We start from the raw sequence: 13901 nt of genomic DNA, 5'->3' as shown, positions 1-13901 counted from the left end.
AACACATAATACTTATTCAGCCCTATATATATATATATATACTATAACCATAACACATAATACTTATTCAGCCCTATATATATATATATATATATACTGTAACCATAACACATAATACTTATTCAGCCATATATATATATATATACTATAACCATAACACATAATACTTATTCAGCCCATATATATATATATATACTATAACCATAACACATAATACTTATTCAGCCCTATATATATATATATATATATACTATAACCATAACACATAATACTTATTCAGCTCCCTATATATATATATATATATACTATAACCATAACACATAATACTTATTCAGCCCTATATATATATATATATATACTATAACCATAACACATAATACTTATTCAGCCCTATATATATATATACTAAAACCATAACACATAATACTTATTCAGCCCTATATATATATATATATATATATATATATAACCATAATACATAATACTTATTCAGCCCTATATATAATACTTATTATATATATATATATATATATACTATAACCATAACACATAATACTTATTCAGCCCTATATATATATATATATACTATAACCATAACACATAATACTTATTCAGCCCTATATATATATATATATACTATAACCATAACACATAATACTTATTCAGCCCTATATATATATATATATATATATATACTATAACCATAACACATAATACTTATTCAGCCCTATATATATATATATATACTATAACCATAATACATAATACTTATTCAGCCCTATATATATATATATATATATATATACTATAACCATAACACATAATACTTATTCAGCCCTATATATATATATATATATATACTATAACCATAACACATAATACTTATTCAGCCCTATATATATATATATACTATAACCATAACACATAATACTTATTCAGCCCTATATATATATATATATACTATAACCATAACACATAATACTTATTCAGCCCTATATATATATATATATATACTATAACCATAACACATAATATTTATTCAGCCCTATATATATATATATACTATAACCATAACACATAATACTTATTCAGCCCTATATATATATATATATATACTATAACCATAACACATAATACTTATTCAGCCCTATATATATATATATATACTATAACCATAACACATAATACTTATTCAGCCCTATATATATATATATATACTATAACCATAACACATAATACTTATTCAGCCCTATATATATATATATATACTATAACCATAACACATAATACTTATTCAGCCCTATATATATATATATATACTATAACCATAACACATAATACTTATTCAGCCCTATATATATATATATATACTATAACCATAACACATAATACTTATTCAGCCCTATATATATATATATATATATATAACCATAACACATAATACTTATTCAGCCCTATATATATATATATATATACTATAACCATAACACATAATACTTATTCAGCCCTATATATATATATATATACTATAACCATAACACATAATACTTATTCAGCCCTATATATATATATATATATATAACCATAACACATAATACTTATTCAGCCCTATATATATATATATATACTATAACAATAACACATAATACTTATTCATCCTTATTTCCCAGCCATATGAATGTCCTTGATGTTACTGTAGCTGTTACATTGTAAGGTAAGTGAGGTGATATCTGGGTTATTTTTCACCTGTTGATCCGGATCAGAACTGATTTCAGATTACAGTTCGGATGAGGAAATGACATACAATGAATGGGTCGTCGGTCTTTTAAACCTTCATACATGGAGGTATGAATCTCAATGCTTCATAAATCCCAAGTTTCTCCTATTTTCAGGACAACTTGACACAGGGTGGATTTAGGTGAAGGGAAATTATATAGCATGTGAGATTAAATTCATTGTGTGTGTGTGTGTGTGTGTGTGTGTGTGTGCCTGTACAGGTGTGTGTGTGTGTGTGTGTGTGTGTGTGTGTGTGTGTGTGTGTGTGTGTGTGTGTGTGTGTGTGTGTGCGTGCATGCGTGTGTGAGCTAGTTTGCTTCTTCTGTGTATGTGAAAATGATTAATACATCTGGCATGGCTTTCATTTTGCAAAGTTATTCCTAGTTATTACCTCACCAGCCTATTTTTTGTTAGACTATACACAGTACTGTAGTTTGGCTGACTCACCTTGGGTACTGTCTACTGCTAGACAAGATGTTAGGGGGGTCCAAATGGACTGTAACACTTCCAGGAGAGGTGAAGAATGCCTTGTTCCTTCTGAAGGGAGCATGACTCTATATCCACTGAGCTCTGGAATCTTTGTTAATCCGAGAGCAGAGTTCTGGAATGAGAGCAGAGAGCAGAGTTCTGGAATGAGAGCAGAGAGCAGAGTTCTGGAATGAGAGCAGAGAGCAGAGTTCTGGAATGTGGTTAGAAGGTTCTGGGAATGCTGTGTAATGTACATGTCTGGTCATTGAAGTCCTATGAGATGGCTGAAGAGGATACTTCATCACTTTGAGCCAGGCCGTTCCTCTTCCTCCTCTTCTCGTCCATCTCCAGACAGTGAACCGTGCTGACAGGCTAGTCTAGACCTAGAGACACACGTTTCTCAGTCCGCAGAACAAATTCTTATTTTACAATGATGGCCTACCCAGGCCAAACTCTCCCCTAACCCGGAAGACGCAGGGTCAATTGTGAGCCGCCCTATGGGACTGCCAATCACGGCCGGTTGTGATACAGCCCGGGACCGAACCAGGGTCTGTAGTGACACCTCTAGCACTGAGATGCAGTGCCTTAGACCGCTGCGCCCCTCGGAAGCCCAACTAACCTAGTCCACAGATGATGCGATCTCTGTTTTTACTCCACACTGCCCTTTCCCACCTGGACAAAAGGAGCACCTATGTGAGAATGCTATTCATTGACTACAGCTCAGCGTTTAACACCATAGTGCCCTCAAAGCTCCTCAATAAGCTAAGGACCCTGGGACTAGACACCTCCCTCTGCAACTGGATCCTGGACTTCCTGACGGGCCGCCCCCCAGGTGGTGAGGGTAGGTAACAACACATTCGCCACGCTGATCCTTAACACAGGGGCCCCTCAGGGGTGTGTGCTCAGTCAGGCACGACTCCAACACCATCATTAAATCTACAAGAAAAGGAGGACCGAGCACACCCCCATTCTCATCATCGGGGCTGTAGTGGAGCAGGTTGAGAGCTTCAAGTTCCTTGGCGTCCACAACAAACTAGAATGGTCCAAACACACCAAGACAGTCATGAAGAGGGCACGACAAAACCTATTCCCCCTCAGGTGACTAAAAAGATTTGGCATGGGTCCTCAGATCCTCAAAAGGTTTTACAGCTGCACCATTAAGAGCATCCTGACTGGTTCCATCACTGCCTGATATGGCAACTGTTCCGCATCCGAGCGTAAGGCACTACCGAGGGTAGTGCGAATGACCCAGTACATCACTGGGGCCAAGCTTCCTGCTATCCAAAGCTTCCTGCTATCCAGGACCTCTATACCAGGCATTGTTAGAGGAAAGGCCCTAAAAATTGTCAAAGACTCCAGCCACCCTAGTCATAGACTGTTCTACCGCACGGCAAGCAGTACCGGAGCGCCAACTCTAGGACCAAGAGGACCCCCCCCTCCCTCTACAATGCTGCTACTCTCTGTTATTATCTATGCATAGTCACTTGTGTGTAGATCGCTGAGGAAAATGTTTTATTTAATCCATTTTAGAATAAAGCTGTAACATAACAAAACATGGGAAAAGACGAGGAGAAAATTATTTGTCTTTACTGTCCAAATATTCGTTGGAGACACTGTGTAATAGCTATGTGTGGGCATGTAACATGACTGTGGCTGGCAGAATGTATGACACCATGTTTTATTTCTACACACATCTCTAGTCTGATTAGATATGAGTTTGATTTTAATAATAATTCTCGTTGAACCACAAGGATGCTGCAAAACGATCCCTCAGCAGTGGAAACCCAATCTTTCGCCTGAACCTCCTGCTCCTCTTCCTCCAACCTCCTCATCCTCCTCATCCTCCTCATCCTCCTCTTTCTCCTCACCACCTTTCCCCTTATTCTCTTCCTCCTCCTTATCTATCTCCTCTTCCTCCTCCCCCTCCTCATCCTCCTCTTCCTCCTCACCACCTTTCCCCTTATTCTCTTCCTCCTCCTTATCTATCTCCTCTTCCTCCTCCCCCTCCTCATCCTCCTCTTTCTCCTCACCACCTTTCCCCTTATTCTCTTCCTCCTCCTTATCTATCTCCTCTTCCTCCTCCCCTCCTCATCCTCCTCTTTCTCCTCACCACCTTTCCCCTTATTCTCTTCCTCCTCCTTATCTATCTCCTCTTCCTCATCCCCCCCCTCATCCTCCTCTTTCTCCTTACCAATTTTCCCCTTCTTCTCTTCCTCCTCCTTATCTATATCCTCTTCCTCCTCCTCTTTCTTCCAAAGCCATCTTATACAGCAAGATGTTAGAGATATATTCAAAGCTGGTTATGCTCAGGATTCAGGAAGACCTGTCACTCGTTCCGTGTTGCTGCACACCCTAGACTTCTGTCTCTAGACTCCTGTCTCTAGACTCTTGTCTCCTGTCTCTAGACTCCTGTCTCTAGACTCTTGTCTCCTGTCTCTAGACTTCTGTCTCTAGACTCCTGTCTCCTGTCTCTAGACTCTTGTCTCCTGTCTCTAGACTCCTGTCTCTAGACTCCTGTCTCTAGACTCTTGTCTCCTGTCTCTAGACTCCTGTCTCTAGACTCTTGTCTCCTGTCTCTAGACTCCTGTCTCTAGACTCTTGTCTCCTGTCTCTAGACTCCTGTCTCTAGACTCTTGTCTCCTGTCTCTAGACTCCTGTCTCTAGACTCTTGTTTCCTGTCTCTAGACTCCTGTCTCTAGACTCTTGTCTCCTGTCTCTAGACTCTTGTCTCCTGTCTCTAGACTTCTGTCTCTAGACTCTTGTCTCCTGTCTCTAGACTCCTGTCTCTAGACTCTTGTCTCCTGTCTCTAGACTCCTGTCTCTAGACTCTCGTCTCCTGTCTCTAGACTCCTGTCTCTAGACTCTTGTCTCCTGTCTCTAGACTCCTGTCTCTAGACTCTTGTCTCCTGTCTCTAGACTTCTGTCTCTAGACTCTTGTCTCCTGTCTCTAGACTCCTGTCTCTAGACTCTTGTCTCCTGTCTCTAGACTCCTGTCTCGAGGACTCTTGTCTCCTGTCTCTAGACTCCTGTCTCTAGACTCTTGTCTCCTGTCTCTAGACTCCTGTCTCTAGACTATTGTCTCCTGTCTCTAGACTCCTGTCTCTAGACTCTTGTCTCCTGTCTCTAGACTCTTGTCTCCTGTCTCTAGACTCCTGTCTCTAGACTCTTGTCTCCTGTCTCTAGACTCTTGTCTCCTGTCTCTAGACTCCTGTCTCTAGACTCTTGTCTCCTGTCTCTAGACTCTTGTCTCCTGTCTCTAGACTCCTGTCTCTAGACTCTTGTCTCCTGTCTCTAGACTCCTGTCTCTAGACTCTTGTCTCCTGTCTCTAGACTCCTGTCTCTAGACTCTTGTCTCCTGTCTCTAGACTCTTGTCTCTAGACTCTTGTCTCCTGTCTCTAGACTCCTGTCTCTAGACTCCTGTCTCTAGACTCCTGTCTCTAGACTCTTGCCTCCTGTCTCTAGACTCCTGTCTCCTGTCTCTAGACTCCTGTCTCTAGACTCTTGTCTCCTGTCTCTAGACTTCTGTCTCTAGACTCTTGTCTCCTGTCTCTAGACTCCTGTCTCTAGACTCTTGTCTCCTGTCTCTAGACTCCTGTCTCTAGACTCTTGTCTCCTGTCTCTAGACTTCTGTCTCTAGACTCTTGTCTCCTGTCTCTAGACTCCTGTCTCTAGACTCTTGTCTCCTGTCTCTAGACTCTTGTCTCCTGTCTCTAGACTTCTGTCTCTAGACTCTTGTCTCCTGTCTCTAGACTCCTGTTTCTAGACTCTTGTCTCCTGTCTCTAGACTCCTGTTTCTAGACTCTTGTCTCCTGTCTTAGACTCCTGTCTCTAGACTCTTGTCTCCTGTCTCTAGACTCCTGTCTCTAGACTCTTGTCTCCTGTCTCTAGACTCCTGTCTCTAGACTCTTGTCTCCTGTCTCTAGACTCCTGTCTCTAGACTCTTGTCTCCTGTCTCTAGACTCCTGTCTCTAGACTCTTGTCTCCTGTCTCTAGACTCCTGTCTCTAGACTCCTGTCTCTAGACTCTTGCCTCCTGTCTCTAGACTCCTGTCTCCTGTCTCTAGACTCCTGTCTCTAGACTCTTGTCTCCTGTCTCTAGACTTCTGTCTCTAGACTCTTGTCTCCTGTCTCTAGACTCCTGTCTCTAGACTCTTGTCTCCTGTCTCTAGACTTCTGTCTCTAGACTCTTGTCTCCTGTCTCTAGACTCTTGTCTCCTGTCTCTAGACTCCTGTCTCTAGACTCTTGTCTCCTGTCTCTAGACTCCTGTCTCTAGACTATTGTCTCCTGTCTCTAGACTTCTGTCTCTAGACTCTTGTCTCCTGTCTCTAGACTCCTGTCTCTAGACTCTTGTCTCCTGTCTCTAGACTTCTGTCTCTAGACTCTTGTCTCCTGTCTCTAGACTCCTGTCTCTAGACTCTTGTCTCCTGTCTCTAGACTCCTGTCTCTAGACTCTTGTTTCCTGTCTCTAGACTTCTGTCTCTAGACTCTTGTCTCCTGTCTCTAGACTCCTGTCTCTAGACTCTTGTCTCCTGTCTCTAGACTCTTGTCTCCTGTCTCTAGACTCCTGTTTCTAGACTCTTGTCTGTAGACAAAATGTTTGGTCTTTGTGCTGGCTCAGTATAATTAACTGAAGTTGTTTACTTTGCATACATCCTCTCTGCATTCGCTTCCTCCCTTTTTAATGATCCCACAATGACATAGTTTAGGGTTATAGTACCGTATCCATCTACTTTATAGGATTTTGGGGGAGTTTTCTCTGGTGGGGGTGAGAGGGGAGAGGGGACAGTCAGTGGACGGAGGACACATGTAGACAGGGTGTAGTGTTGGCTCAAAAGGGTAAGTGGTTTGAGGAGTTTGCGAGGTAACTTTGGTCACCTCTGAGTTCAACTTGGGATAACTGGCACCACAAAAGTAGCTCACCTTTTAGCCAGGTACATTTCTATGGAAACAAATCCTTCAGAACTAACCTGCTGCTGGGCAGGCTAACTCAGGGATAACTCTGTTTATCCTGCATTAAGTGTTTGTTTGTGATGTTTTGTGTTACAGTTTTTAAGAAGGATGTATAGATTTTTGTAATACATTTGAATTTGTATCCTTCAAAATGTATGGAATTTCAATTTCCTATATATTTTTTAAAGAAATATATATATTGTTTTGTATGAAGTGTCTGAGCTCTGAGTTAAGGGCCATTGAAATCAGGTTCCCTCCCTCTTGCAAAGATTGCATCATCATCCCCTTCATTCAAGGAAGACAACTGATTAGACGTTGATTAGACTGATTAGACATTGATTAGACTGATTAGACATTGATTAGACTGATTAGACATCGATTAGGCTGATTAGACATTGATTAGACTGATTAGACATTGATTAGACTGATTAGACATTGATTAGACTGATTAGACAATGATTAGACTGATTGGACATTGATTAGACTGATTAGACATTGATTAGACTGATTAGACATTGATTAGACTGATTAGACATTGATTAGACTGATTAGACATTGATTAGACTGATAAGACAATGATTAAACTGATTAGACATTGATTAGACTGATTAGACATTGATTAGACTGATGAGACAATGATTAAACTGATTAGACATTGATTAGACTGATTAGACAATGATTAGACTGATTAGACATTGATTAGATTGATTAGACATTGCTTAGGCTGATTAGGCATAGATTAGACTGATTCGACAATGATTCGACATTTATTCAACTGATTAGACGTTGATTAGACTGATTAGACATTGATTAGACTGATAAGACAATGATTAAACTGATTAGACATTGATTAGACTGATTAGACATCGATTAGGCTGATTAGACATTGATTAGACTGATTAGACATTGATTAGACTGATTAGACATTGATTAGACTGATTAGACAATGATTAGACTGATTAGACAATGATTAGACTGATTAGACAATGATTAGACTGATTAGACATCGATTAGACTGATTAGACATTGATTAGACTGATTAGACATCGATTAGACTGATTAGACATTGATTAGACTGATTAGACATTGATTAGACTGATTAGACAATGATCTGTGGGGTCTGTTTGTGAACAGAGCCCCAGGATCAGCTTGCCTATGGGGCTCTTATCGAGGTTCATCTCTCTCTCCCCCTCTCTCTCTCTCTCTCTCTCTCTCTCTCTCTCTCTCTCTCTCTCTCTCTCTCTCTCTCTCTCCCTCTCTCTCTCTCTCTCTCAGAGTTGCATTGGAGGAACAGTTCCAGTGTCTTCTGGGACAGAGGTGTGAGTGGGGGTTACCAGGCCCTGCTGCTGGATGAGGACCGTGGCTGGCTGCTGGTGGGAGGAAGAGACCACGTCTACCTGCTGCACTCTAACAGTCTGGATCTTCCTACACGCACGGTCAGTACCTTACTGTCTACCTGGTCAGTACCTTACTGTCTACCTGGTCAGTACTTTACTGTCTACCTGGTCAGTACCTTACTGTCTACCTGCTCAGTACCTTACTGTCTACCTGGTCAGTACTTTACTGTCTACCTGGTCAGTACCTTACTGTCTACCTGGTCAGTACCTTACTACCTACCTGGTCAGTACCTTACTGTCTACCTGGTCAGTACCTTACTGTCTACCTGGTCAGTACCTTACTATCTACCTGGTCAGTACCTTACTACCTACGTGGTAAGTACCTTACTGTCTACCTGGTCAGTACCTTACTGTCTACCTGGTCAGTACCTTACTACCTACCTGGTCAGTACCTTACTGTCTACCTGCTCAGTACCTTACTATCTACCTGGTCAGTACCTTACTGTCTACCTGGTCAGTACCTGGTCAGTACCTTACTACCTACCTGGTCAGTACCTTACTGTCTACCTGGTCAGTACCTTACTGTCTACCTGGTCAGTACCTTACTCTCTACCTGGTCAGTACCTTACTGTCTACCTGGTCAGTAACTTACTGTCTACCTGGTCAGTACCTTACTATCTACCTGGTCAGTACCTTACTGTCTACCTGGTCAGTACCTTACTACCTACCTGGTCAGTACCTTACTGTCTACCTGGTCAGTAACTTATTGTCTACCTGGTCAGTACCTTACTGTCTACCTGGTCAGTACCTTACTGTCTACCTGGTCAGTAACTTACTGTCTACCTGGTCAGTACCTTACTGTCTACCTGTTCAGTACATTACTGTCTACCTGGTCAGGACCTTACTGTCTACCTGGTCAGTACCTTACTACCTACCTGGTCAGTACCTTACTACCTACCTGGTCAGTACCTTACTATCTACCTGGTCAGCACCTTACTGTCTAACTGGTCAGTACCTTACTACCTACCTGGTCAGTACCTTACTGTCTACCTGGTCAGTACCTTACTGTCTACCTGGTCAGTACCTTACTGTCTACCTGGTCAGTACCTTACTCTGGTCTACCTGGTCAGTACCTGGTCAGTACCTTACTATCTACCTGGTCAGTACCTGGGTCAGTAACTTACTGTCTACCTGGTCAGTACCTTACTTACTGTCTACCTGGTCAGTACCTTACTGTCTACCTGGTCAGTACCTTACTGTCTGGTCAGTACCTTACTACTGGTCAGTACCTTACTACCTACCTGGTCAGTACCTTACCTACCTGGTCAGTACCTGGTCAGTACCCTACCTGGTCAGTACCTTACTACCTACCTGGTCAGTACCTTACTATCTACCTGGTCAGTACCTTACTGTCTACCTGGTCAGTACCTTACTGTCTACCTGCTCAGTACCTTACTGTCTACCTGGTCAGTACCTTACTGTCTACCTGGTCAGTACCTTACTCTCTACCTGGTCAGTACCTTACTACCTACCTGGTCAGTACCTTGGTCAGTACCTTACTACCTACCTGGTCAGTACCTTACTATCTACCTGCTCAGTACCTTACTGTCTACCTGGTCAGTACCTTACTGTCTACCTGCTCAGTACCTTACTGTCTACCTGCTCAGTACCTTACTGTCTACCTGGTCAGTACCTGGTCAGTACCTTACTACCTACCTAGTCAGTACCTTACTGTCTACCTGGTCAGTACCTTACTGTCTACCTGGTCAGTACCTTACTATCTACCTGGTCAGTACCTTACTATCTACCTGGTCAGTACCTTACTATCTACCTGGTCAGTACCTTACTATCTACCTGGTCAGTACCTTACTGTCTACCTGGTCAGTACCTTACTGTCTACCTGGTCAGTACCTTACTGTCTACCTGGTCAGTACCTTACTGTCTACCTGGTCAGTACCTTACTATCTACCTGGTCAGTACCTTACTGTCTACCTGGTCAGTACCTTACTGTCTACCTGGTCAGTACCTTACTGTCTACCTGGTCAGTATCTTACTACCTACCTGGTCAGTACCTTACTACCTACCTGGTCAGTACCTTACTACCTACCTGGTCAGTACCTTACTGTCTACCTGGTCAGTACCTTACTGTCTACCTGGTCAGTACCTTACTGTCTACCTGGTCAGTACCTGGTCAGTACCTTACTATCTACCTGGTCAGTACCTGGTCAGTACCTTACTGTCTACCTGGTCAGTACCTTACTATCTACCTGGTCAGTACCTGGTCAGTACCTTACTATCTACCTGGTCAGTACCTTACAGTCTACCTGGTCAGTACCTTACTATCTACCTGGTCAGTACCTGGTCAGTACCTTACTATCTACCTGGTCAGTACCTTACTATCTACCTGGTCAGTACCTTACTGTCTACCTGGTCAGTACCTTACTATCTACCTGGTCAGTACCTTACTATCTACCTGGTCAGTACCTTACTATCTACCTGGTCAGTACCTTACAAGGCCTCTTTCACCCTTTACAAAGTAAAATCCTCCTTTACTGGTTTGTTGTTTTTATCTCCCAACCAAAACCACAAGGAATTTCCTAAAATGATGACATCCATCTCTAAGCCAAGTCAAAAACCCCTCCCTCCCTCTTTTAGATCTACTGGCCAGCTGCGACAGAACACGTTGAGCACTGCAGGCTGGCAGGGAAGAACCTTTCGGTAAGCAACAACAGCTTTCAAAGCCAGAACAGCTTTTTTTTTTTAAAGCGGTATAGGGCGGTATTAAAAGGGAACCATTTGGGACTCATCCATGCATGAACAACATGATGTGTTCTCCCACAAAGCTGTTTAGGTGATCAGAGGTCTTATTTAGTAATCCTCTAGAATGGAGAACACAGGCACACTCATAGCGTGTCATTTTGGACAAGGCCAAGCACCCATCATAGCATGTCATTTTGGACAAGGCCAAGCACCCATCATAGTGTGTCATTTTGGACAAGGCCAAGCACCCATCATAGCATGTCATTTTGGACAAGGCCAAGCACCCATCATAGCGTGTCATTTTGGACGAGGCCAAGCACCCATCATAGCGTGTCATTTTGGACAAGGCCAAGCACCCATCATAGCGTGTCATTTTGGACAAGGCCAAGCACCCATCATAGCATGTCATTTTGGACAAGGCCAAGCACCCATCATAGCGTGTCATTTTGGACAAGGCCAAGCACCCATCATAGCGTGTCATTTTGGACAAGGCCAAGCACCCATCATAGCGTGTCATTTTGGACAAGGCCAAGCACCCATCATAGCGTGTCATTTTGGACAAGGCCAATAGCACCCATCATAGCATGTCATTTTGGACAAGGCCAAGCACCCATCATAGCGTGTCATTTTTTTGGACAAGGCCAAGCACCCATCATAGCGTGTCATTTTGGACAAGGCCAATCACCCATCATAGCGTGTCATTTTGGACAAGGCCAAGCACCCATCATAGCGTGTCATTTTGGACAAGGCCAAGCACCCATCATAGCGTGTCATTTTGGACAAGGCCAAGCACCCATCATAGCGTGTCATTGAAACAAAAGGCCTAAAGTTTGAGGAAAGTCTACTTTATTTTTTGTTCTATTTGTGGATTTGTTTTTAGGTTTATGAGACTCTCGGGAGACGGGTGGGTTGTCAACGACTCCGTGTATACGACCTGACTGGCATCTCATTTGCATTAACGACCACAATTACACCGACAGCGTCGATTGCATTTTTTGGGGACGCACCAGAAGTGCATTCATTTCCAAAATGAAACGCGGCGTTTGTCCTTGCGGCATTGCATTGCAGAGGCAGTTGCAGTGCGTCCTGTGTGTGGTGCCATATGTTGGATTTACAGAACGTACGAGTCAAACTGTTAGGCTGTAGACGGCTGGACAGAAATGGTAGCAGAAGGTGAATGTTGAACTGTTGTTGCGTACACATCAAATCCAAGTTTATTTGTCACGTTCTCCGAATACAACAGTGAAATGCTTACTTACAGGCTCTAACCAATAGTGTGTGTGTGTGTGTGTGTGTGTGTGTGTGTGTGTGTGTGTGTGTGTGTGTGTGTGTGTGTGTGTGTGTGTGTGTGTGTGTGTGTGTGTGTGTGTGTGTGTGTGTGTGTGTGTGTGTGTGTGTGTGTGTGTGTAGGTAAGTAAAGAAATAAAACAACAGTTAAAAGACATTTGAAAATAAGAGTAGCGAGGTTACATACAGGCACCGGTTAGTCAGGCTGATTGAGGTAGTATGTACATGTAGATATGGTTAAAGTGACTGTACATATATGATGAACAGAGAGTAGCAGTAGCGTAAAAGAGGGGTTGGGGGGGGACACACACAATGCATATAGTCTGGATAACCATTTGGTTACCTGTTCAGGAGTCTTATGGCTTGGGGGTAAAAACTGTTGAGAAGCCTTTTTGTCCTAGACTTGGCACTCTGGTACCGCTTGCCATGTGGTTGTAGAGAGAACAGTCTGACTGGGGTGACTGGAGTCTTTGACAGTTGTTAGGGCCTTCCTCTGACACCGCCTGGTGTAGAGGTCCTGGATGGCAGGAAGCTTAACCCCAATGATGTACTGGGCCATACTCACTACCCTCTGCAGTGCCTTGCGGTCGGAAGCCGAGCAGTTGCCTTGCAGCTGTATAACCTTTTGAGGATCTCAGGACCCATGCCAAATCTTTTTAGTTTCCTGAGGGGGAATAGGCTTTGTCGTGCCCTCTTCACGACTGTCTTGATGTGTTTAGACCATTCTAGTCCAGATGATGCTGTGTTATATTTTAGGTCATGATGCTGTGTTATATTTTAGGTCATGATGCTACGTTATATTTTAGGTCATGATGCTGTGTTATATTTTAGGTCATGATGCTGTGTTATATTTTAGGTCATGATGCTGTGTTATATTTTAGGCCATGATGCTACGTTATATTTTAGGTCATGATGCTGTGTTATATTTTAGGTCATGATGCTGTGTTATATTTTAGGCCATGATGCTACGTTATATTTTAGGCCATGATGCTACGTTATATTTTAGGCCATGATGCTACGTTATATTTTAGGCCATGATGCTGTGTTATATTTTACGCCACGATGCTGCCGGTGTGATCAAGGTGTGACCCATTCAACCTACAACTAGAGGTGTCAAGTGATTCTACTCTGACAATGTTCAATATATTCTTAGTTGATTTCTTCATAAATAATTGGCCTTTAAGGCAAATTATTTGGAAACATAGCAAAGTGTCAATCAGGTTGGTGGGTTGAAGAACCAGTACAGGGTTTAGAAAGATCATGTTTCAAGTCTGTTAACTATGGCTGTAATGTATATGTGTATGTTTGTAATCTTTACAGTG

At 42.4% G+C, this 13901-nt stretch overlaps 1 protein-coding gene across 1 annotated transcript in view; it reads left to right on the top strand.

The window, feature by feature from the left end:
• Positions 1-13901, top strand: part of LOC112254091 (semaphorin-3D) — a 136021-nt gene that overhangs the window by 86183 nt on the left and 35937 nt on the right. The window contains exons 3-4 of the mRNA XM_042329784.1: positions 8471-8631; positions 11188-11250. Coding sequence (XP_042185718.1) covers positions 8471-8631; positions 11188-11250 — 224 coding nt within the window. The remainder of the gene's footprint in view (positions 1-8470; positions 8632-11187; positions 11251-13901) is intronic.

This window comes from Oncorhynchus tshawytscha, linkage group LG02, assembly GCF_018296145.1.
Source record: "Oncorhynchus tshawytscha isolate Ot180627B linkage group LG02, Otsh_v2.0, whole genome shotgun sequence".
In the NCBI taxonomy this organism is placed as follows: Eukaryota; Metazoa; Chordata; class Actinopteri; order Salmoniformes; family Salmonidae; genus Oncorhynchus; species Oncorhynchus tshawytscha.
Note: the sequence above shows the minus strand (reverse complement) of the source record. Positions and strands in the feature narration are given on the sequence as shown.